Here is a 25575-nt window from a genome sequence, read left to right as displayed (position 1 = left end):
GAAAAACTGGAAAGATTCTATGGAAGCGATTATGTAGCATAAATAAAAAGCAAAGTCAAAACCAGAAATGCTTTTTCATTTTCAAAATGAAAAGGCATTTTTTGACTCAAAATTATAATGAAAAAGCAACCAAAATGCTTTTTCATTTCCTTCCTCAACACAGCTTATTCTGTCACTTAATTAAAATTAAAATGAAAATGGTATTTGACATTTCATTTTCATGACGTTCCATGATAAATGTGTAGCATAATTCATTTAGAAATGTCTAATTTGACATTCAAAATGGATTAATAGAAATGCTTTTTAATTTTTAAAATGAAGCTGCATTTTTTGACTCAAAATTAAAAAGAAAAAGCAATACTTCAAAATGCTTTATCATTTTATATTTCAACACAGCTTTTTCTGTCACTTAATTAAAATGATAAAGAAAATGGTATTTGACGTTTCATTTTCAAGACGTTCCATGGTAAATGTGTAGCAAAATTCATTTAGAAATGTCTAATTTGACAATTAAAATGGATTAACAGAAATGCTTTTTAATTTTCAAAATGTAGCTGCATTTTTTGACTCAAAATTAAAAAGAAAAAGCAATATTTCAAAATGCTTTTTCATTTTATACCTAAAACCGCTTATTCTGTGTCATTATTAAAACGAAAATGCAAAGAGGGGATTGCATTTGCATTTTAACATCCACCCCGCGCACCTTGTCACAATATTCATTTCTAAAAAGCATTAGCAGAGGGGAGGCGGGGCGATGACGTCACTGCTTTCTCCGTGTGTCCGGCTGCTGACTGACGCACACACACGCACCAGGAGCAGACTGTGTTAGCGGCAGAGACGAGGGTTTTGTGATGGTTGTGAACTTCTGATGAGTTTCCACAGCTTCTCAAGACTACATAGCAGCATGTCCGCCTTCTGCGGTCCTCCTCCGGACGCACCGCGGACAAGCTTTGTTCTTCGGACCGCCAGCTGCCTTCGCACAGCGGAGCGCGAAGCTCCCGACGATCGCTGAAGGCGGAAATGCTACTGCGATCTGAGAAACCATCATATGAATTTGTGTTTCCAGTGGTGTCCAGAACAAAATAAAGACTGATTCCCACATATTTACACCTTGATCTGCAGCTTCGCGGTGAATTTGCTGTTTGATGACAGCTGGAGCCCCATCAGACAGCAGATTTCTCCATGCTAAACGTTGCTGGTTGGACCAAAAACACTCACTCAGCGCGAAGCTGCAGGAGACTATCTTCATAATGGGCTTTTATTACAGCCTGCTCTGCTCGATCATATGTTTTTAAATCGGTGCGTCAGACGACGCTAAAGTTGGCTTATGATTCACAGCTTCTGATTCGCGAGGGCACTAAAGGAACATTCTGCTGCATTTCTCACATTAAGATTACGTAAAACCGGGTCCTGTTCAAAAACCGCTGGACCTGGCCTGCTCAAACCTGGATTCCTGGATCTTAATAAATCAAACAGCAAATTCACCGCGAAGCTGCAGATCAAGGTGTAAATATCTGGGAATTACATGTCTTTATTTTGTTCTGGACACCACTGGAAACACAAATTCATATGATGGTTTCTCAGATCGTAGCAGCCTTTCCGCCTTCAGCGATCGTCGGGAGCTTCGCGCTCCGCTGTGCGAAGGCAGCTGGCGGTCCGAAGAACAAAGCTTGTCCGCGGTGCGTCCGGAGGAGGACCGCAGAAGGCGGACATGCTGCTATGTAGTCCTGAGAAGCTGTGGAAACTCATCAGAAGTTCACAACCATCACAAAACCCTCGTCTCTGCCGCTAACACAGTCTGCTCCTGGTGCGCGTGTGTGCGTCAGTCAGCAGCCGGACACACGGAGAAAGCAGTGACGTCATCGCCCCGCCTCCCCTCTGCTAATGCTTTTTCGAAATGAATATTGTGACAAGGTGCGCGGGGTGGACGTTAAAATGCAAATGCAATCCCCTCTTTGCATTTTCGTTTTAATTATGACACAGAATAAGCGGTTTTAGGTATAAAATGAAAAAGCATTTTGAAATATTGCTTTTTCTTTTTAATTTTGAGTCAAAAAATGCAGCTACATTTTGAAAATTAAAAAGCATTTCTGTTAATCCATTTTAATTGTCAAATTAGACATTTCTAAATGAATTATGCTACACATTTACCATGGACCTTTTTGAAAATGAAATGTCAAATACCATTTTCTTTATCATTTTAATTAAGTGACAAAAAAAGCTGTGTTGAGGAAGGAAATGAAAAAGCATTTTGGTGGATTGCTTTTTCATTATATTTTTGAGTCAAAAAATGCAGCTTCATTTTGAAAATTAAAAAGCATTTCTGGTTTTGACTTTGCTTTTTATTTATGCTACATAATCGCTTCCATAAGATTCAGCAAAAACCTGGAAATCTACATGATGAACTGGATTACTGGAAAAAACCCTGCATATCCAGGCTATGTTATTGCCTCCATTTTCCTTTATTTCTAGTTCAGTTGTGCATATTATTTTGAATGCTGACATAAACCCAGAATGTGGCAGTTTGTCTGATGGATACAGTTATGGAAACACAAAAGATTGACTATAAGAATAACACAGCAAATCCTTGTTTCTCTCGATCGCAATTTGCATGTATTTTTGCCCTTTGTGGCCCTGTGTCACTGGTGAGCAGTGTTGCGGCTGTGTAAGACCTGTGTAAAGACACCAAAACCTGATGTGCAAATGAGAAAAGAAAAATCGCACGAGAGTCTGCATGAAGTTTCTAACCTTTGCAAAGGGGAGAGCCAGGGACGTCTACAGAAAAGAAGTGCTTCTCTTTTGTTTTGATCTGCTTTGTTCTGAACGCCCCCCCTCACGGCAAGCCGCTTTTATTACCCAACATGTGGAAATCAAGTCGTGGCATACAATGGCTCTGTGTCTGTTCGCACAAGCACGAGTTTAGGAGACCAACCGTTCCTGGTACGATGGACAGTTGGTTCCGCGTCCCTTAAGCACAAGCAAAAAACGGACACAGGTTTCAGCACTTCCATGTCCTTATAGGGTGATTCATCCGTTTGTTCAGTTTGCAGCAAGCGAGCACAATCTTTATTAAAACACACACACAATGTTCATGTATATAAAGGACCAAGTAAATGCATAATCAAAAAGTATAATAAATTATCTAATCATTCCACAGGAGATTACAACAAAAACTGAGCTGATGTTTTCTGTCCCAACCTCTATGGTTCTGGTTCGGGAGGTCAGTTCATGTGGGCTCCGGGGACTTGATGACAAGTATCTGCAGCTGAGATGGGACAAACCTGCCACCTTCTGTTTATGTATTTAAAACCAACTAGAACGTATCAAATGTTGCAATTCTTGAAAGTACCACTGTAGGGTGGTGCAAGAAGAATGCCATTTCCCATTTACACCAAAAACACACATCGCTACAGCCTGATGTAAAAAAACAAGATTTGATTTTTCTTTTATGTTTTTATTTAGCTATCTTTTTAAAACGATGAGTAGTCCTAAATTTAATGGTATATCTAGAAAAATGCGAATATTGTGAAAAAGTTAAATTATTTTGCCAGTCAATTCAAAATGTAAAACTCGTCTGAAGCGGAAAGTCAGTTTTTGGAAATGTCATTCCTAGAATCTGATGGACGAGTATAGAGGCATAGAATCCATGTTGTTTGAAAGGGCCAATATGTTTTTCTTAAGCCTTTCAGAGTAAATTATGACCATGTATGTTTTAATATATTAACTTTGACACTCTAAAGAACAATAAAAAAAAGAAATACTAGTAATTTAGCAACAACATCAATGGGGGACCTTTCTGTGTGGAGTTTGCATGTTCTCCCCGTGTATGTGTGGGTTCTCTCCGGGATCTCAGGCCTCCTCCCACCATCCAAAAATATGCTTCATAGGTTAATTGGTAACTCTAAATTGTCCATAGGAGTGACTGTGAGAGTGAATGGGTGTGTGATTGTAGACATTCTACCCTGCAACAGACTGGCGACCCGTCCAGGGTTGTCCCCTGCCTTCGCCCACAAGTGGCCGGGATAGGCTCCAGCAGTCCCGTGACCCCGAAAGGGAACAACGGAATAGAAAATGAATGAATGAGTTATTTTTGCTTCTTAATTTTCTTACCCGGAAGTAAAACGACTTGATCTCTAAGAAAGGCCTTTTATACCCTGAACTCTAGTTGCAATATTTTCACACCAAGGCTATTCGGAGTCCATACTGCCCTAAAGTTTGATTTATTTGGCTCCTGCAGTGCCTTTGGTGCTGTTGTCATGAATGGAACTCCTAGCCTGCTTTCCACAGCACAGCTTCTTGGAAGCAGGAACAGTATGTTTCTGCTGCGAGTGAAAAGACATGATAGAAAGCTTAAAAAAGCTTCTTAGCTAGAAAGCTGTTTTGTAGCGTTCTGCTTTCAGAGAAAGCTACTGCTTTGTAGCCAAATGTAAGTGTTTGCTGGAAATTAGTGCAAACAAAACAAAAGGAGCTTCTTAGCAAAAACACACAAAACTCTCAAATAAACTTCAAAATCTATGTTGTTTTGAGTTGTACCAGATTTATTTGCATGACAGAGCACTGTCATGGTAAAAACTGTATGCTGGCCACATGATGGAAGAATTTGTGTTGGTGATGTACAGTAGATAGTTAGCATGAAATAACCAAACAAGCCTTGGTTGTGTTTTCAGCACAGTTTTAAAACCATTTGTTGCTGTAAGTAGGCCCTAAGACAGCTGGAGACATTTTAGAAAAGTTTCAGAGCAGCCTCATGGAAAACAATTACAGCAGTCTACTGTAACTACAAAGTAACAAATGCACAAACTCATTCCTTTGAGTCATTCTGAGACAGGATGTTCCTGTTTTTGGAAATATTGCAAATGAGAGAAGAATTTTCTAGAAACCTGATTTATTTGAAATTTAAAGTTGAATCTTCATCAGAAATGACTCATAGGTTTCTCACAGTTGGTCTGGAGACCAATGTGATCATATACCGGTAGTTACAGAGTGAATTCCTGAAGTGCTCATGTCCAAAATCAACAACCTCTGTTTCATTTGACTGTGGTAAAAGAAAATAAGATCTTTAAAGTATTTAAATCTTTAACATATGCTTCAAATCTTGTATACAGAGACATCTCAATCTTTAAAACATAGCTGCTGCACTATGCTTTGGGTGGTAGTTGAAAGTGGATGTCTTGGCTGCCAACCCCCGTTTTTGGAATTTTTCATTTTGGACTTGGACCTTTTGAATCCCAAAAGGGGTACAAGTTCCTCTTTGAGTCAATGTCCCAGCTTCCCTTTACATCTGTTTTAATGTGGGAATTAAAAACAGGATTCACCCGTGGACTGCCACCTTAAAGTGGTGGAGGGCTTTGAGAGCTCAAGTGATCCTGGCGGCTAAGCTAATGGCCCTGGTAAGGTCTCCCATGGGAGACATGTCCTGGGTGACAAGCCAGACAAAAATCGATTCACAACCCGTTCATGAGTAATAGAAATCTAGATAAATTTATGCCGCTCCGTTTGGTATCACCAAGTTCCCATTCTGATGCCAGGCCTGGGGTTAGGGCTCAAAGTCAAGTGCCTAGTGGGCTGGGCTTTTCCAGTGGGTCTTGTTCAGGTCCTTCTGTCATAGAATTTGGCTTTTGGGACTTCTCCTGCTCTGGGAGGGAAGGAGCCTGAGCTTGTGCAGGCTTGATATAGTAGGGCTCACCTCCTCACATGGCTGGGGCTCCGGAACTCAATACCTTATGAGGGGTTGGACTCTCTACCATTGTGAGAGGCGGAGGGCTTGTTTGAGCTTACTTGTGAGTCCCCAGTTCAGCTGCTAAGTGTTTGAGTTTACCTTAAAAGATAAAAGGGTCATATTCCTAGGGTGGAGGGTAGGTCTCTGACTGTGGTTTTGGCCCATGGGTCAAACGACAGTTACCAATACCTGGCCTTCTTTGTGTCTCTTGGAGGGTTACTGGAAAGCATTCCAATGGAAATGCTTTGCCAGACCCAGACGTACTGCTGAGAATGTCTGGCTGATCCCTCCATTAGGGAGGTCTTTAATTCCCACATTAAAACAGATGTAAAGGGAAGCTCGGACATTGACTCAAAGAGGAACATGTTCTTAATCCTTGTTGTCTCTGTGGCTGTTCCAAGATGGGGTTGCAAAGTCTCTGGTGCCTGTCACCGTGGCAATGCCCACACCCAGTGGGGGGACACCATAAGTAAGGGATGGCATCAAGCAGATGGACTTCTACCCTGCATGGCTGGCTTGTGGGACTTCTGAGGTAGCTGACAGGTATCTTAAATATAGAAAACTGCAGCCCAGGCTGTAGAGAAGGTAAAAACTTTGTCCATGAAAGTGTTCATTGAGGCAATTGGGATGGATCATTGGTCAGCCCCAAAGAGATTCTGGTAAACCATTTGGCGCCTCAAGAGAGGTAAGCAGTTTCTGCTGGCACCATTTCGGTTGGCTGTTGACTTTGACTGGGAATGTTGATGGAAATTTTCTAGCTAGGTCAGAAAACTAAGCTCTTAATTTACCTGTCAATTTTTCTTCCTATACTCACCTGTGATCACGAGCTCTAAGAGAACAAGGTGCCTGAACAGCCTAGTGGCCTTGTGGGACTGAACGTTTGTGAGTTCAAATCCAGACCGAGTCATACCAAATATTCTAAAATTCTTCCTTGCTTGACGCTCAAGTGGTTGGATTGAGGGTTAAACTGCCAAATGGTTAATGAGTGATTTTGGTGAACAAATGTCACACACCTAGGTGTGTGACAGCTAACTGTGTACAGTCAAAGTTCCATTCACACACACGTTGACAGCTCTGCTGCCGAACACTGGTGCCAACCTCTAACCACCAGGAGCAATGTGGGGTTCAGTGTCTTGCCCAAGGACACTTTGACTAAGTGGCAAGTAGGGCGGGGCCAAAGCAATCTTCCAATCAGAGGCCTGTGCCATATAGTTTTAAAGGTTAGGGAGTAGTGAGGGAATTTGGCCAAAATAGCTGCGTTTCCATCGCACATTTGCACAGAAATGTATAGAAATTCAGAAAATATTGAAAAAACAAAATTTCGCTATCACACTATTTCCATTAAATCCTAAATAGACGAATAAACACAAACCAACCCACAAGATATGTCATTCAAAAACATGGTAACGCATGTGAACAGTCCTTTGATTTACAGCAGATACATTGAAATTTTTGCCACGGCAGAGGTGCTCATCATCAACTTTCAAAGGAGACGTTATCAGTTATCTAATGTTGAAATAGCAAAGACTTTTATAAAGGGATCTGATATTTACTGAACATTTGATTATTTTGTTATTCTCTACAGTCAAAGCATGTATTTGACATTTATTATTTACTTATATTCTTACTCTGCATTCAACACAGTTCAGTGGGGTTTTGGAGCAGATGGCAGAAGACCACAGAGAAGGAGAACTCTGCCTCTTAAAACTGAAGGATTTGAAAAAAACTATCCTCATCTCTAGAAAAGAGAGCTGCACCATCCAAAATAGGGTGGTATCTCAACAGCAACATCTTGAGCTTGACTCTGTATTAGATACAAGCAAGGAGTAGTTTGACTTGCTTTCATCGAATTAGATCCTTTTTTATTCATTGCTATATTTAATGCTATAGTTTTAATGGTTTCCATAGTTAAAAGTCTCTGTTCTTGATGCACTTTTATGTTTCGTTGTTCTTTGCTATTCAGACTCAGTCTGTGAAGCAGCCTCCAGCTATAATTCAATCTGCTTCTTGCTGTTGCAATTGTTGATATTCTCTCCCTATTAAAACAGGTATTGTTTTGTTCATCAAAGAAGAACAATGTTCTTCATTAGAACCCTTTCATGGATTCCCCTCAACACCCTGGAGCTTTCCTGTTTTAGGATGAAGGAGTCCGTCTCTGAATCCAGTGTCTGCTGAACTTCTGCTCTCAGATCTTTATTCACAACGTGTTTGCTGGACATGGATTGTATATGTGCGGTTGACAGTGTTGTTGTATAGTAGTGTTACGCGTCAGTGTTGTTGTACATTAGTATTACTCTTGTAAGTAAGCTTTGTTGTGAATCGGTTGTTTTTAGATCTGCGTTGTTTTGTAATAGTGTTGTCTAAGTGTATTGTGTTAGTGTGCATTTTTTCAGTGTTTTCATGCCTTCGTTCTTTTGTGTATCATTGTTGTGTGGCGTTGTTGTGTATCGGTGTCTCTGTTGTCTGTCACTGCTGGTTTCGGCAGAAGGTTCCCAGCACCTGGAGCGGCTCAGCTGATTCAGGTGCAGAGCAGGCAGCCCCTCTGGCCCTCCTCAGCACCTGCTCCAGTTCAGTCATGACGGGCAGCGGTCCCTCGTACATGTTGGTCCTGACGGCTCGGAGTTTATCCTGGTATTCCATCGGCAGGCCGTTCTGTTGCGCTCCCATCATGATCACCTGTGGGGACGCACACGGGGGAAACCCGGACAAAGCCAAGGGCAGAGGGAACAAAGAGACAAAAGTGTGAGCCTGGGAACATGCTGGCGCTCCTCTGTCAGCTGATTCCAGATGTTTCACAGACACATCCATGAGGGAACACAAGCGCACTCTTCTGACCCACCTTCGGATCACTGCTTCTCCTTTAACCCACACATCGTACTTTTATTCTGCTTGAACAACACGCTAAGCGTGTTTTCCCTCTGTGTTTGGATGAACAGTGAAGGATCAATCTATGATTGGAATGAGTATTTTTTGGTTTGTTTCTGTTTTTCTTAAATTTAGAATTACTTAGAAGACCAATAAACAAAGCTCCATCCCAACATGATGCAAATCATCAAAGCTGAGCACTTTCATTATCAATGGAAGTATCAATAGAAAAGAAACTGACCTTAATAACCACAATAACAGAATTTAAAGCAGGTTTGGCAACTTCAAAAGAACTAAATTCCGCAAAACTCCTGACTTTTAAGTGAGCTACAAAAAAGCACTTAAGCTCCCTCCTCTATCATCATACTTCCAAGTCCTCATACTAAAACACCAAAGAGGAAATGGGACTATCTTTGCTAATCACAGCAAAAAGAAAGTGAATGGTTCAAAACCAAAAGAGGATCTCATTCAATCAAAAAGACAGCCCATAAAAACCAGGAGTAACCTCTGCAGAGATATTTCCTTTGACCTGCACATCCCTAAAAGCAGAAATCCCCTCACCTGCAGGTACTGGGGTGATGGAGGCGCGTACACACAGCTGTTCATGATGTAGGTGCGGCAGCTTAGCTCCTGACCCTTCGTCTTCACCGACAGCTCCACGGGACTGTAGGCTCCCAAGGTCACATTCTCCTGACTGAATGTGCACAGGAATGTGTGTGCACACACACACACAGAAGAAACAGGTGTTACTCCAAAAAACAGAAACTAAAGGACATTTGCAGAAGAAACCTTTACTTGTCCAGTGACTCCAGATCAGATGTGCTCAGCCTCCACACAACCCCCCAAACCTCGTCCCCCGGGCTGTGCTCTATGGTGGCCACACCGCCGTGCCACCGGTCACTGGTCAGGCCTTTGTGGTTTCCAAAAACCAGCTTGTAGTCCTGGAACAAAACATTAATGCATGCAGTGTGAGTTCTATTGCTTGATTAGACCTCTATCACCCATGGTAACCAGATATCGTTGAACATCAGCAGTAATTTCTTATTGGCCTAATGATATGTTATTTATTTAGACAATTCTCATCTCAGGCAATTCCAGAGGAATATAAAGTTGATCCACCAAGGAGGATGAAACATCAGCCTGTTAAATGTTCTTCGTCAGACTCACCTTGAGCCTCGCCACACAAAGAACTGTCGCTGAGGGATTCTTCAGACGCAGGCGCTCCTTCAGTAGGTTACTGCCATACGCAAAGTACAGGAAGGTGCGGTTGTTCTCCATGCTAGCATCAACTGCTATCAGGAGCACAGTGAGGAAAAAGCCCAGCTGAGGAGCAAGAGGGTGAGTCAGAGTTGGCAGAGAGAAAGAGCTCAGGCGAGGCCTGGAGCTCCGCGGGCTTCCAGCACACGCACCATTCTCTTGCTAATCCAGCCCATCAGCACAGCCTCTGTTCATGTTTACAATGCAAAGTTCACCCCATGGACCCATAGACAACATCACATAACACACAGGTGTGTGTGCACATTCAAGCACCAACCTCCACCTTGTAGCAGAAGTGAGAGTCACTGCTGATTTTTTTTAAAATCAGGCCTGGTTTGTGTTAATTAAAGCACATTTACACCAGTCAATCAAGAAAACAATTGGAGCACAATTGTTCTCTTATTCCAATTCATCCTGGCCTGCTCTTCCATTGTCCATAACAGTTTGAGCTTCAGAGATGATGCCACTGCCCACCCACACCAAAAATGTTTGGAGACAGTCCACAGTGTTTTGGTTGGTTTATCATTTATAATCATATTTCTAATTAAATATACGTGTCCTCACTTTTCTCTATTACGGTTCTGATTAAGTTTATTTGGTAGATAAATAAGCTATTTGCACATTTTTATTATATTGTATAATTACAACTGTAACATTTTCATAAGGTCCTCCCAAAAGAATAGACATTCTACTATACAAAAACATTTAAGGTTACCAAGTTGCTTTATTTCTTATGTTTATGCTATAATAATATACCACCACTTTACAGAAAATTCAAGTGCTGTGTAACCATGTGATGGTGATGTTCTCTGTTCGGCCGCCAGGGGGCGCGGGCGTGCGTTCGCTCAGTGAAGCGGCGCAGAGCCGTCAGCAGAAGAACAGCGGTGTAAACAGGATCGGCTCACTGCGGTTCAGGTATCTGCGTGTTTTCGGATGAACTGACTCCCTCAGACAGCTCTTGCATATTCAACGGAACCACCGAACTGCAGCAGCTCACGACAGCCGGGGTTCGGTAGAGGTCATGTAGGGTTACTTGGATGACATGAGGGGTAACGGGCCGGGCCGAATCACAAACCGCACGAGAGACGGAAGTCTCCTCTGTGGTCAAGTGACACGCTGCTCTTTAAACTGCGAGTGCGGAGTCACTGGACTCCTTACCCGCAGAAAAACAACAACAGATGTGTCTTTGCGGTTCTGGGACACGCCCACAGAATCAGTTAGGTAGCTGACGATAGGACGGTTAGATGTCAATCCAAGGACCACGCCCCTTCACGGATGACGTCACTACATCCAGATTTCTCCAGAGTTTAGTCAACTACAAACACAAACTTATTTACTGTTACACCTTTCATTGTACTGTTGTGGATAAAAGGCACAAACTAGCTTTACTTTAGACAATGAATACCGACACTTAGGGGTAAAAATCACACCCATATGTGCTTAAATAGGGAGTATTTTCTGTTGACTGAATAGAAGAACTGGACTGAGGAAGCAGTGCTCAGCATAAATGAGTACACCCCCTTTAGGAAGTTTTAATATAATCAGTAGCTCAACGTACAAAACAAACATTTCCAAATGTTCCACAAGGTTGAGTTTTATTGAACACTCCATAACATGAAGTTACGGTTAATGATCCAACTTGGATCACATCATCTACAGTTTTACTTAAACTGGTTGAAGCAAAAATGAATACACCCTGCAACAAAAACTACTACATCTAGTACTTTGTATGAGCACCGTGATTTTTAAGGACAGCACCAAGTATTCTGGGCAAGGAATGAACAAGTTGGCGACATATTACAACATCTATCTTTTACCATTCTCCAAGAAGAACCTCTTTTAGAGCCTGGATGCTGGATGGAGAGTGATGCTCAACTGGTGGCTTCAGAATTCCCCACAGGTGTTGGATTGGGATCAAATCAGGAGACATACTTGGCCGTTCAATCACCTTCAGCCTGTTCTTCGTCAGAAGTGCAACAGCCGCTTTAGAAGTGTGTTTTGGATCATTGTTGTGTTGGAAAAGTGCTCGACAACCAAGTGCATGAAGTGATGGCAGCATCTTCTCCTCCAGTATAGAGCTGTAAATTTTTGTGTTCATGATACATCAGTGAAATGCAGCCCCCCCACACAACAGCACTCATGCAGCCCCACATAAGGACGCTGCCACCACCATGTTTCACTGTAGGCACCATGTATTTCTCCTTGAAATCCTGAACCTTGCAAATCCATCCAGTTTTAAAAGCAATCGTTCCAAAAACGGTGATCTTTGTCTCCTCACTCCAGAGTATTGAGTCCCAGTAGTTTTCCTCTTTTTTCAGCACGGGCCCTAGCAAATTCTAGGCGAGCACGTTTTGTGCATGGGCTTTAGGAGAGGCTTCCTTTCGGACAATAACCACGCATGCCATACCTCTGTAGTGTGCGCTGTATTGCGTCTACCATTAATTTGGTAGGAAAATCACTTTTTTGTGTGTGCAAATTAACATATCTTGTGTGCAATGTATTTTGTGTATGTTGTAGTGTAGTATTTTTACAGAAAATGACAAATGTAGTAGGGTTTACTCATTTATGGTGAGCACTGTACCTGCTGGTTCAAATAAGCCAAAATCCCATAGACTTCTATGCCTACTGTTACTCAGTCATTCTATTGGTCAGTTTTTTTAACATCTTCTAGATATAGTAATAGGTTTAGGGGATGTCATCTGGACTTAGTTTTTAAAGTTAATAGACGTTTCACCTCTTATCCAAAAGGCTTTGTCAATTCTGAATTAGCTGGTAAAATTCAGGTATTTAAACCAATTTAGCTGGTAAATTTCCGGGCTGACTCCTCCCCCATGAACGCATATATACCAGCTCTTCTACCAGCTCTTTAGAATTGACAAAGCCTTTTGGATAAGAGGTGAAATGTCTTCTAACTTTAAAAAATAAGTCCAGATGACAGCCCCTAGACCTACTACTATGATGGAACCAACCCGGATGAATGAGAGTCTTCACATCTTCTTGATAGTATTTTTTTTCCATAGTTTTTCTTTATTGCAAGTTATTCAAGTTATAAACTGACCAATCAGAAGCCTCAATTAAAGTAGATTGTGCCCGCTTGCTCCCATGTCCAATGCTCAAACAATTTGATTGGCACATTATCCTGAGCCCGCTGTCAAGTGGTAGGGGTGTGGACCTTTAACAAGCTCACTCCTGATTGGTGAGAGTCATTGCCATAGAAACACTGACTCAGACTGACTTGGAGGAATCACTACTGGGTCCAACACAGTGGCGTCCTGATCTAAAAAAAAATGGCGACTGAATTGACTTCATTGGTTGGAATCAGAAGTAAACCATTTTCTAACTGGTCCAGTTCTCTTATACAGTCAATGGTTTTACCCTGTTGGAGGACAAAACCTAGAAGGCTACCAACAGACAACAGCTGCTGTCATTATAGCTGTAGTACAGACAAGAAAAGAAGCACTGCAGGTGAGCAGACCTGATAGTGGAGACGTGAATATCATTTTAAGTAGAAACCGGAGACAAACTGGGACGGCATTGGACTGACTTCATGTCTGTTTGGACAGCACATATAAACTTCCCTTTATACCTCACTTTTGGACCTCATTTTCTAATTGATGTTGGCCAGCAGCAACAGCATAGACAATGCAAGAGCAATGTGTTGACAATGCCAGGAAACCAAAGCAGTGGAGAATATTTCCACTTTGAAACGGCATTACAACATTTTCTTTGGACATTTTTCTTTAGAAAAAAGAACCACTAAAGTCAAGCAAAAAGCAAGATTCTTATTACTGCTTTGACTCAAGAACAGTAACACAGAGAGTGGGATGGGCATAGTGTAGACAAAATATATATATAATATATGTATGAATGAAGGGATGGACATCATGCTTAAAGGAAAAGAACAAGAGGAAAAAACATTTCATAAAAATCCTGAAGCCCCTTAAAGTCCCTCTCCAATCATCTTTTGATTATTTTTCCAAAACGTTCCCAGTTGTCTTTTAACTGTGATTACACAGTTTTTAGCCAAAATCTAAAAACAGGGGTCGTTTTCTATGACAACGTTTCTATAGAGGAACAGAAGTTCATCAGAAATTCACCTATAGCTGTGGGTGGGACTGTTGGTGCAAAGTAAGCCTGCGCTAATATTCTATCAGCACTTTGGTTACACACTCTCCTGCTAGCCTACAACCCCTCACACACCCCTCAAGTCTGGCATGTCAAGGTAAAAAAAAATCTTTAATCTTAGCAAAAACTCAGTTATGTACAGTCATCCTCCAAATCATTCCAAGAAGTAAAACTTGAACAAAAGTTTTCCATTTTCAGAAACATAGATCTTTGATGAAATCATCTCTCACTGGTAATCAGAGAGCTGAAAAACACAGTTTCTGCATTCTTCCATCTCTATAAGTCCAGGGCAGCATGCATGTGAACAACTCTAGGAATGAAACTAGCCAATGTTAACCCGCTGCTGCTGAGTCCGATGTTCCCACATCAGGAAGTGGATGAGTGCACTCATGGAGTCATGGACTCCAAGATAAAGAGGTCTGTTTGAATAAGACAGATGACAGTTTCCATCTTCTGCTCTTCCACAGACTCAACATCAGGAGTTCTGTCCAGGAACAACCTGAGACCTATCCTGAGCATTAGCCATGTCTGTGAGCGCCGTCCTGAGCACCATGAGGTACTGTGATTGTCCACATGGTTGCTGCACATTTTGTAAGTGTTTGGTGCTGCATGGCTTTCTGTGTGGTTGTAGTATATTTCTGTCTGTTTCAATCAGTTTCTGCATATTTCCTGCACAAAGTGAAGTCATGTTGCTGCCTCAGCTCTGCTGTGTTCGTAGCAGATGTTCTCTCTGGATGCTACAGAAGACTTGGGTTTTTAATGGTTGTCTCCCCACCTGGACTTTGGTCACCAAGCTCTTTTCCGTATCACATCATTAGCTCTTGTATTTCTGTTCTTGCTGCCTGTGTGGTGTCACCTAAGTACCACAAACGGTCTATTGGCTGATTTTCATTTCTGATCGAGATGCGAAACGCTACCTGACACCTTTGACTGAATCATTGCTGCATATCTAAAATGACTGGTTATAATAGGAACACAATTACCGTATGTGTTGGACTGTAAGTCGCACTTTTGGGAGAAATGTATTTAACAAAATACAAATGTGTGGACTTTGCATGTTTTCCCCGTGCATGTGTGGGTGTTCTCTGGGCTCTCTGGCTTCCTCCCACAGTCCAAAACATGCTTCATAGGTTGATTGATGACTCTAAATAATAAGTGTAACTGTGAGGGTGCATATGTGAGAGGCTGTGTGGCCCTACGACAGGCTGGCGACCTGTCCAGGATGTACGCCGCCTTCATCCAGCCAGGTTAGGCTTTAGTCCTGAAAGGGATACAGCTAGTTAAGAAAATGAATGGATGGACATTTGGGACCAAGATAAGACATTTTGTCTTGAGAGGTAAACCACAATGGAATAGATAACCATCACATACTTGTACACACTTCACCAACACAATGATGCTTTTAGCTTCATGAAGCATAAGCGTAATCAAGTATTATTAACGCAACGTATGAACAATGATTAAAATACCATAGCATAAAGGACATGCTAACAAGGCAATTGAACTCTTAATATCACTTTAAATCACTAAATCCCTTAAACTTTTGATCCTCTGTGTTGCTTTGGGAATCCACCAAGGCTGGTGTCAGACTGAGCAGCACTTCTTCTTCTGCATTGCTGTCAACAGCAAATACTGAGACACACACCTACAGTGCCACCTAGTGGGTTTTGCTATTTATTTTTAAAAATCACAAATCAGTTGCACCCCCAGTTAAACTATGCAAAAAATCCCGAATTTTACTCTGAAAAGTACTGTAGTTACCAATGACTTCATGATTTGCAAACCATTTAAATAAAAGTCACAATGGAGTTTATTGGGTGAGCTGTTGATGTCCGAGCCCTCACTCATGCAATCATGCCGCCACCGTCATGATGAGAAATAACCTTCATCTATCTCCCCCTACAGGAAGTGCCTGCTGCTTCCCTTCCTGCAGTTTAGAGCTCTGTCGGGTGCTGAGGCTGTCAATGCTCTGCGACCCTTTTACTTAGCCGTTCACCCAGACTTCTTTGGTCAGCACCCTAAAGAGCGGGTATGTAGAAATTCTATTCAGTGTTCTTCTAAAGAACCACTTCACAGCTGTGCTCCACAACCAAACCAAGCAAAATATTTGAAATTTGTTACAATCCGAGTCTCTCCAGATCATTCCAACAAGGACACAGTTGCTTATTTAAATTATTTTCTATCAGACACTGTTTTTTTTTTTTAATGTAAAACGTACCGACATGTTTCGGTGGAATGCCTTCCACCTTCAACTAGTTAGGTATTAGTTATAGTTAGTTAGCTAGTTAGTTGAAGGTGGAAGGCATTCCACCGAAACATGTCGGTACGTTTTACATTAAAAAAAAACAGTGTCTGATAAAAAATAATTTAAATAAGCAACTGTGTCCTTGTTGGAATGATCTGGAGAGACTCGGATTGTAACAAATTTCAAATATTTTGCTTGAACGGCTAAGCAGTATAATTTTATAGACACAATGAACCTCTTTGAATCAAGGACACAGTTTCTAAACTTCATTTGATAAAAGTATAACAATCTGTTTGTGAGGTTTTGTGTGATCCCCTAATCCCTCGAAGGATAAGGTGTGGAAATATCAGGGGACAACTTGAAACATTGTTGAACATCAGGAAGCTTCTAGGAACATCTGAACAGAATTATGTCTATTCTTCTCAAATTTTCTTTCCAAAAAGTTGTTAGAGAAAACCTAAGACTATCAGAACATTTGGGAAAGGTTAAGGAATCTGGGATGCACATGACGACCTCCCCCAGTGGCGTCAGGGGAAACTGCAGGATGTTTGCATAATCTTAGTGCAGACGGATGGCATAGAAAAGCCCCCAGTGGTCTGGTCAGAGCATGCTGCTGTTTGCTGGAGAGAGTAAATGACATGGATAGAAAATATTTGGGATGTCAGTAAAATAACAGCAGCCATCATAGATCTGAGTTGTTATGAGGGTCTTCATCACAGTGTTTCCTTCATGACAGGAAGTGAATGAGAACTCCCTGAAAAGGTTGAACGGTTACCTGGAGAGCCTGCAGAAGTCTGGCTCACGCCACATCGAGCCCACCAGGCTTACTTTCTACATGAGGGACACCAAGGATAGCAGCAACACGCAGGCAGAGCCCCTATCTTCAGGTAAAACTGTGTCCATGGTGCTTCTAAAGGAGGGGTACGTTCTAGGGGGATATTTCACATTGTTGCTGGTTCGCAGGTTTCCGGACCGTCAGCTTCACCCTACGCACCAATGACGTCCAAAGTACGGTGATGGAGGTGCTGGGGTCCTGCAGCCTGTCTGTGGAGCACATGCAGGAGCATAGAGGAACTGAGCCCTCTAAAGGTCCCCTTAAAGGAGGGGTGCCGTTCTATAGACCCATCAAATGGGACAAAAGTTATTACGCCTTCACAGGTTTCAGGGACCCGGAGGAGGAGCTGGAGCAGGCCAGACGGGTGGAGCCCATCCTCAAGTCAGTTTACATGCACACTCAATACTTGAACACAACAGTTGAACACGTAGACTTCTCCCCCAAAAGCTCTGTTTCTCTGACAAGTATTCCGGTTTATCTGATTAATTTTAGTTTTACAACAGTACGGAAACAGGAAAGGTTTGTTCTCTGAAGCAGAAAGTCGCTGCTCCAGAAAATAAACCTTTTCTCATCCAGATGTGAAACCTCCAGTAGAGTTTCAAACCTGAGACAAGTAACAGTGACGTTTGAAAGTTACATTACATCCATGGGGTTCTTTTCCTTGATTATGATTGGTCTGTAGACAGAAGCAGCTTTTTTAGAATCCAAATAAGCAGAACAGAGACCATTTACATTTTATAAATGGAAGCAGTCTCCTTCTCAGGGTTTTTGGACCTGTGTTTTTCTTCATAGTTACACCAATCTGAGCTTGAAGTTTGGTGTTTTGTCAGCCTCATCCCAAGAAATGTCTATTGAATGAAGTAGAAAACATCAAATCCTGACAGATTTTATAATAAATGATGTGAAGGACTGGAACATGTAGACCAGGACAGTCGACAAATCTCTCTGACTACTGCCAGTTATCTCATTTTTATAGACATGTAAACGGGTTCAACGTCGTGTTTCTAGGGCTATTTACATTCTCTGTAAAGAATAGTGTGCCAATGATTAGTTGCTTTGGTTATTTAGCATAGTGTACATTAATCTGCTCTTACTAGGATCATTAGCTGGGCGAACGTTGACCAGGCATATTTTGGAGAGCAACTTTCCAGAAAACCTCTTCCTACATACATCAGTGGAACTGGAGAGAACTGTTTCTTCCTTTCCGTCTTCTCTCTTCCCATCAACACCCACTGGAGTAGAGTCGGTAGTTGAATGTTTAACAGATTCGCATTTGTTACATTTCAAAGTCATTTGTTTGTTAGATGCACAACAATTGAAACATATACAGACCCTTACAAAAATGTAAATATCATTCATTACCATAATTCAATTAAAAATAAGTAACTTTCATAGAATATACTAAGGCCCCAATCTTTAATTGATTTTAAGTATTTAATTTTTTAAATTTACATTGGGGTTCCAGCTCAAAACCCCCCTTAAAACAGGATTTCCGAAGATTAGAAAACTGTGGAAAAATCTGCCCAAATTTCTGCAGGACGTGAATGTTTGAAACAGATTTTCACCACCTAATCGTCTACTAAACTCAAATAACCTGCACAGCTTCCCCAGATGTCATTAAATGGTCATGATGTCATGAGGGAAGATTTCAGGCTTGATAACTTTCCAAAAGACCATCATGGATCCCCTCCATAGTCTGGGTAAACCACAAAAGTTCCTAGCTAAGGACGCTGGCTGTTCACAGAGCGCTGTCCACATACGGTAGATACACAGAAAGTCCAAAGGAAGGACTGTATGTGGCAGGAGAAGATGCAACAGCTAATGACTAGACCGTGGGCTTCAGTGGATCATCTAAAGGACAAGATTCAAGAACCTGCAGACCTCCAGAGAGAGTGGAATGAGGTGGAGGAACAGCTTCAAAAACCACCACATTCAGACGCATTCTGGAGACGACCTCCAGCTGTCGGGTTGCCTTACAGCACGAAGGCCCCCAGTTCAAGTCCCAGCTGGGGGACCCGAAAAAGAATCACCAATGGGGGACCTTTCTGTGTGGAATTTGCGTGTTCTCCCCGTGCATATGTGGGTTTTCTCCAAAAACATGCTTCATAGGTTAATTGGTTAATCTAAATTGTCCCTAGGTGTGAATGTGAGTGTGCATGGGTGTTTGTGGCCCTGCGACAGACTGGCAATCTGTCCAGGATGCCCCCTGCCTTTGCCCATGGGTGGCTGGGATAGGCTGCGGCAGCCCCATGACCCCGAAAGGGACAAAACCGGTTCAGAAGATGAATGAATATTTGAAATAAATGAAAAAATAGGCACTGAATCTGCTTTATATTCTATGAAATGTAAATCTTTTGAATGGGATTACGGAAATGAATACACATTTTAAATGGTATTTCTTTTGGAAAATGTGTTGCTTTGACAATCTTTTTCTCTCTTAAGGGAGTTTTTTTCCTAAAGCCTCTAGTCCATGAGTTTTGTTGTGCACCGGGTACTAATGGTCTGGTTAGCTGTTCTCTTTGTTTCTCGCTCTGAGTGCGTTCTCTCCAAACCCGTGTCTTTTTCCTCCAGTGGTGGATGGTGCATACTGAAACTTGGGTCATTTGCCTTTGCCTGTGTTTAAATAAACTGCAAGAAGTGTGAAAAGGGGGAAAAGGTACATTATAATGCTTCTGTAGATAGAATCTTACATCATCCACCTCTCTAATGGTACTGCTTTTCCACAGCTGGACCCGTGTTTCTTGCAGTGTCAACATAGGAAAATCACTGCAAGGATCCCTCCTGTTTTGCTGAATTTACTTCCAACAGTAATTTGCTTGACTCTTAATATCTGTTGATCTTTTGGTCCTATTTTGGTCCAGGTTTCATAAAGAGAGCAGCCTCTACAACCTCCAGAGAACCAAAGGTTTTTCTATCCTGTCCCACATGAGTTGTAGTGCAACAAACGGTTTATTCGCTGCTTTAAACGGCCTCCATGTTTGATTGACTCTGGGCCCAGTGATTTAATCAGGAGACCATTTTATTCCCCATGCTTGGAGATCACAGCTCTCAGGAGCAGTCAGGGAGGAAGATTTTTAGGATAAATCTTTTTCCGGTATGTCATCAAACTTGTCAAGCTCAGATGTTAACAGCTGGCTCCTCACTAGATATTTGGCAAGTTCATTGCGGTCACTGGACTGGTATTTACTATAGGAGAGTTGCCAATAGTTGCCAGTGGGGGTGAGTGGTGGAAGAATTAGCTGATTAGAGCTTTTTGGGTTTGAAGTCACTGATCTCGGCAGGTTTTTTTTTTAGACTGAAGACTTGTGTCCCTGTTGTACCTTTGCTTCATTGGTCTGTAAACTCTGATCTGGTTTAATGTCCTTTGATTTTATTTGAACTAATTCTTTACTAGTGATTTTACTTTGCAGTCTTACATATTTGCTGTTCGCTCAAGGGCACTTTGTGTCGGGGATGGAGGAGTTTTCCTGTACTGGCAGCAGTTTCCATTCCATTGCTGCATCACCTTCTGTCTCCAGTGCATGGAGTAAACATTTTTAGTCTGAGATAAACCTGCAGGTATGTCAGGTCAGGATCTTTTCTTCTCTTTGTTAGAGTTTGGCTGAAGAACAACAAGCCCAAGGCGATGAAGAAGCACAACGCCAGCTTGCCGAGAAGGGAAGAGTTGAGCAGGCTGAAGAGGGAACTGTGTGACAGATTTGACCTGCTGGACATCAGGTAATGTTCTTCATCTGAGACTTTGTAAGGATCCTCTGATGCCCAGAAAGGTTCTTTGTAGTTTTGGAAATCTTCTGTTTGATCTGTCCTGCAGATGGCAGCGCAGTTGGGGTGTGGCTCACAGGTACAGTCAGCTGCAGAGTCTGACCCGTCTGGCTCATCAGAATCCAGATGCCCTCATCCACTTGCAAGGTGGACTATCCCTCAGAGTTCTAGGCCTGCTTCCTTAGCCTTCCTCTGCCCTTCCTCAGACCCGGTTTTACCTGCTAGATTTCCTTTACATGTTCTTCTGGTTCTTTATTAAGGAGGAGCTTCCTCAGGACCACCTTCTAAAAACTTTTTCCTGCATCTTCTCCTTCCTTCTAGGACATACCATAGTATTTGCTGACCAGTCAGGAATGAATTCTTCCGGACATGTCCTTCTGGGAACCATGGACGTTCATCACCAGTGGACTAAAGTAAAGCAGTAGCAGAGCTCCCGGCGGGTTCTCTGTGTTCCTCAAAGTGTCTAAGCTGTGCTCTGCTGTCTGCAGCTCTTCGTGCAGCTGCCGAGCTTCCGAGGTCTTCAGCACCAGACGGACTGCCTCAAAGAGAGGATCAGTTTCCTTCTGGGCGGAGCTCAGGTGGTCCACATGGAGAGGCTGGGACCAGTGCGGCCCATTGCAGAACACTACAGAGTGCTCAGCACTTTCCACAAGAAACTACTGTCCACGCGGCTCCACCTGCACCCCCGTAGCCTGCATGGCCTCACCATGGTGCTGGAGAAGTAAGAAAACTCATCCACAGACTCCCCATAAGTCATGGGGGGGGGGGGGGGGGGGTCTGGGGCAGTTGCTCCCATCCTTCAGGTTAAAGTCAGTGGAAATAAGGTTTGACTTGAGATAACCGCAATTTAAAAACATACCACAACTTTGTTACGATGGTGATCTCTGACTACAAGCACCCCAACCTTTTTTTGTCTTGTATGATTGAGAACCAATGCTGTAGACAACCCAGAACATTTTATTATTTCAGAGAAGCCATGACTTTATGCTGGGTTTGAATTAGCAACCGATTTCTTTGACCAAGTTTGGATGCAAGAGGTTTGGGAAGGAAGTGTTTCTTACAGAGAAACATCTGGACACTTATAGGGCAACCATTAGCAGGTCAGAGAAATCCCTAACAATTCCTAATCTCAGAGAAGCAGAGAGTCTGTCTCATGAGGGAACTCAAGAAGGAGCTGACGAAGAGGAGCATCACAGCCCTGCTGTGATGGAGAGCCTTGGACTCCAATGAGCATGACTGTCAAATGACTTGAGCTGGTGTATGTGTGTGTTGCAGTGACCGCTCCACCCCCAGTCTTCATCAGACAGGCCACTTTATCATCCCCTCCACCTGTGACCCCACCCACCTGCAACTTTTCCTCCAGAGCCACGCCCCTGAGGCCAGGCGTCTTACCTTACAGACAAACCGGTGAGTGCACTGTGGTACGGGACAGGGCGAGTCTGGTCTGCTGCTGAACTCAGTTCATGAAGTTTTTTGTGATCTTTTCTTTCCAATGTCTCAGCTGCACAGTCATGGCCAAAAATAATGGCACCCTTACTATTCTGTCAGAAAACAACATGATTCCAAACACGAATGTCTTGTTCTTCACGCGTTTTTTTTTTGTTTGCAACGAAACAGCACAAACAGGAGAAAAGTCAAACGCGGCAACAACTCACACACAACTCAAAAATGGACTGAACAGAATGATTGTCAAAGTTTGATGAAATGAATGCTTTTCATGGATGTGATGCTCCTGTCATTTGTATTCAGACACACCTGAGACAGGTAAAAGGTTAGGGCAATACAGCAATCAGATGGAAGCAGTTAAAATGGAGAAAGGAAAGACTCCGCCTTTGTGTCGTTTCACACCGACTATGGAGCAAAGAAGGAAAAGTAAAGAGAAGTCTGGGTTTTTTAGAGAAGGTTTATGGAAAAACACGGGCAATCACAGGATTCCAAGCTCATCTCCTGAGATCTTCATGTTACTGTGGGCATCATCATCATCATCATCATCATCATCATCAAGAGGTCTACAGCCCACGGCTCTGAAGCTAAACTCTAGGATGAAAATAGAAGAAAAAATAGAAGAAAAGATAATTGGAAAAGTGGATTAAAAAAATAGATAAACTTCAAACAGATTCAAGCTGATATGCAGACGACCATAATAACAATATCAGCTCACATGATCTCAGATCATCTGACTGTCACCATCTGAATGAAACCAGATGGTGGGAGACCCAGGTAGTCAGAATCCCCTTCAAAGAAACCCGGCAGGAGTTTGAGTCCAAACACAATCTTTCTGTGGACAGATGAGACCACAGTAAAGCTGCGTCTCCACCAGAAGACATTGGACTTCCATCAGGACAATGACCTGAAACCCATTTCTAAACGTCTCAGAAATGGTTCCAAACAAAGTGCTGTAGAGTTCTGAAATGGCAGCATTGAGTCTGGATCTGAATCCCATTGAACATCTGCAGGGAACCTCAAACAGCAGCTGGAAGAAGGCCTGGATGAGCAGTTTGCAGAGGAAGAGTCCAAAATCCCAGTGGAGAAGAGTGAGAAGCTCAGTCATGGTTACAGAGATTGCTTTGGATTCTTTTTTCAGAGGGGGCACAACCAAAATTCAAGCAAAGGTGCCAATAATTCTGTCCAATCAATTATTGGGTTCTATATTTGGCTTTTACTCAGTTTTTGTCTTTTTCCAGTGTAAAACAATAATAAAAATACTGAATATTTTCAACCATTTTCTGAGAAAAAGTTGCAGTTTCCTTCATATTGAAAGGTTATGATGTTTGAACCTGACCATAAATTAAGAAACTAAACTCCATCTAAGCTGGGGAAGCATTTAAGTGCTGCATAGAGATGATGAGGTCCAAGCTCAAAGTCTGACTGTAACCCTTCTGCTATCCTATGGGGTCAAGATGACCACTGACGTGTTCTTCCTACCATGACAAAGGTGGATAAAGGTGGAGAAGATGTCATGTAATCCATGGACACCAGTGAAGATCACAAATCATTGAAGAAAAAAGGTTCAGAGCACTGTCTAGTGGGTCTAGATGACCCTACTCCCAATGTTAAAGTGCCTAGGATAGCACAAGGGTTAAACATAGCAGTATTGTAAACACTTAAGTTATTGTGTTGAATTATACAAAAAGTAGTTGATGTTCTTCAACTATTGACAAATGTTTTAAAAAGCACACATATTGCTTGACAGACACACTAATTTCCAATTTAGCAGATGATGCAATTTTTGTCGTTTTATCTCTGTAAAATCTGTTAAGGAAACAAAGATTTCTTAGAATAAAAACCAGCAGTTTATGTCTGAAAGAATTGCTGTAAAAGAAATGTGATGGATTTGATGAACCAATATTACATTTCTCAACTGGAAATTGATTCGTCTACTTGACTGTAATGGTTCAGATGTTTATGTCTTATCACAGGTTTGTCTCTGGCAAAGCATCTTGATCCTTGTTGAAATATTTATTGGAATTAAAAGAATGCATTTGTCCTCTTGTCAAGAGCTAAGTACTAAAGGGAAAAAAAGACTGTGCTCATGGCTAAAATGTATATTCACAAACACGGAATGTGCCACACTACTGCGTGGCTTTTGAAAAACGAATTCCATTCATCAGAACTGTCCGTCTCACGTGACCTTTGTCTGCGTTTGCAGGCTGCACGCTGAGGAGAGTGCCGTGCTGAAGGCCTGCCTGCAGACCCTGTCTCTCAGGAGCCTCTCCAAGGAGCCCAGCGTTAGTTCCAGCCAGATGATCCAGTGCTGCAGCAGACTGCAGGAGCAGCAGCCGCCTCTCATGCAGGGCCTGCATGTCTGCGTGTCACACTTCTACTCAGTCCTGCAGGACGGAGAGCTGTGTATTCCATGGGACTGGCACAGCTGAGGCGCTCAACCAGACGAGACAATAGACATGGATGCATCCTGATTGGGCAGAAATGGAGGAAGTGTGCACATTTGTCGTCTTCTTCAGACACAAAAAAAAGCCCACATCAAGCATATGTTTACCCCCCCCCCCCTCCCCAAACTGTAAAGAACATCAGAGCTTCCTCCCAGATGGATTTTAGTTGCTCGGCAGAAAATGAATAAAGCAGAGACTCATACCTAATGGATATCGTTGACATCTTCATTAACTAACAAACTATACCAAAGGCAAACATCCAAAAGGTCCACAGTTCATTTTTCATTTGTTAGACAATGTTTGGGTCGTCATTAGTCCAGTCCTTGGAAACCACAGGAATTCAAGAACAGCTTTACCTGCATAACAGGAACAAGGCTTCCTGCCTCCTCCAGGTTTGTCATCCGGCTGCTCCTTTTTACTGTGTCTTCATTTTTGTCATAATCAGGCAGATCACCGAGAATTTCTCTGCTAAAATCTACCTCAGAAAACCAGGGTTCTCCAATGTTATACCTGTGTTACAGAAACCATATCAGCTGAGAAAAATCCTTTACCAGAGGTCACTTTAACACACCAAGTGAAATATTCCCCTGGACCCGACATTCTTAATAAAGAGCGTTTCCTGAAAAAGTTCATATTCTGTTTTCTAACTTTATTCTGAATAAAATACAAATAACAATGTGGAGCTCTTTAATTCTCATCCAGTCACACAGACTTTGGTTCAAACTGATGAAAGCAGCTTCCATGAACAAGCCGTCTCCATGCTGGAATTTAGCAACAGAAATCAGTTTTCCATACCAGGCTTTTTCTGGAAATGAGCTTTTTTTGGATCCATTTTTATTCTTACTGAACTTTGTCTCAACATACGTATTTTCTTGGA

The 25575-nt window shown here is 42.3% G+C and overlaps 2 protein-coding genes across 2 annotated transcripts; one reads left to right on the top strand and one right to left on the bottom strand.

Moving 5' to 3' along the window:
* Positions 1-4520: 4520 nt before the first annotated feature.
* On the bottom strand, positions 4521-9995 carry ggctb (gamma-glutamylcyclotransferase b). The gene is made up of 4 exons (XM_004077642.5): positions 9752-9995; positions 9380-9525; positions 9146-9278; positions 4521-8395 (listed from the first exon to the last, which is right to left on the bottom strand). Exons 1-4 carry the CDS (start codon positions 9860-9862, stop codon positions 8186-8188), a joined length of 600 nt encoding a protein of 199 aa, XP_004077690.1. The 5' UTR covers positions 9863-9995; the 3' UTR covers positions 4521-8185.
* Positions 9996-10631: 636 nt separating this feature from the next.
* tcaim (T cell activation inhibitor, mitochondrial) lies at positions 10632-25374 on the top strand. Its single transcript, XM_004077716.5, has 11 exons — positions 10632-10756; positions 14434-14522; positions 15872-15995; positions 16948-17098; positions 17175-17427; positions 20641-20763; positions 20858-20955; positions 21130-21221; positions 21297-21529; positions 22084-22215; positions 24458-25374. The coding sequence occupies exons 2-11, from the start codon at positions 14491-14493 to the stop codon at positions 24681-24683; spliced, it is 1464 nt and encodes a 487-aa protein (XP_004077764.1). The 5' UTR covers positions 10632-10756; positions 14434-14490; the 3' UTR covers positions 24684-25374.
* The last annotated feature ends 201 nt before the right edge of the window (positions 25375-25575 follow it).

Source organism: Oryzias latipes, chromosome 16, assembly GCF_053564925.1.
Source record: "Oryzias latipes strain Hd-rR chromosome 16, Olatipes_Hd-rR_3.1".
In the NCBI taxonomy this organism is placed as follows: domain Eukaryota; kingdom Metazoa; phylum Chordata; class Actinopteri; order Beloniformes; family Adrianichthyidae; genus Oryzias; species Oryzias latipes.
This window is presented reverse-complemented; position numbering and strand designations above follow the sequence as displayed.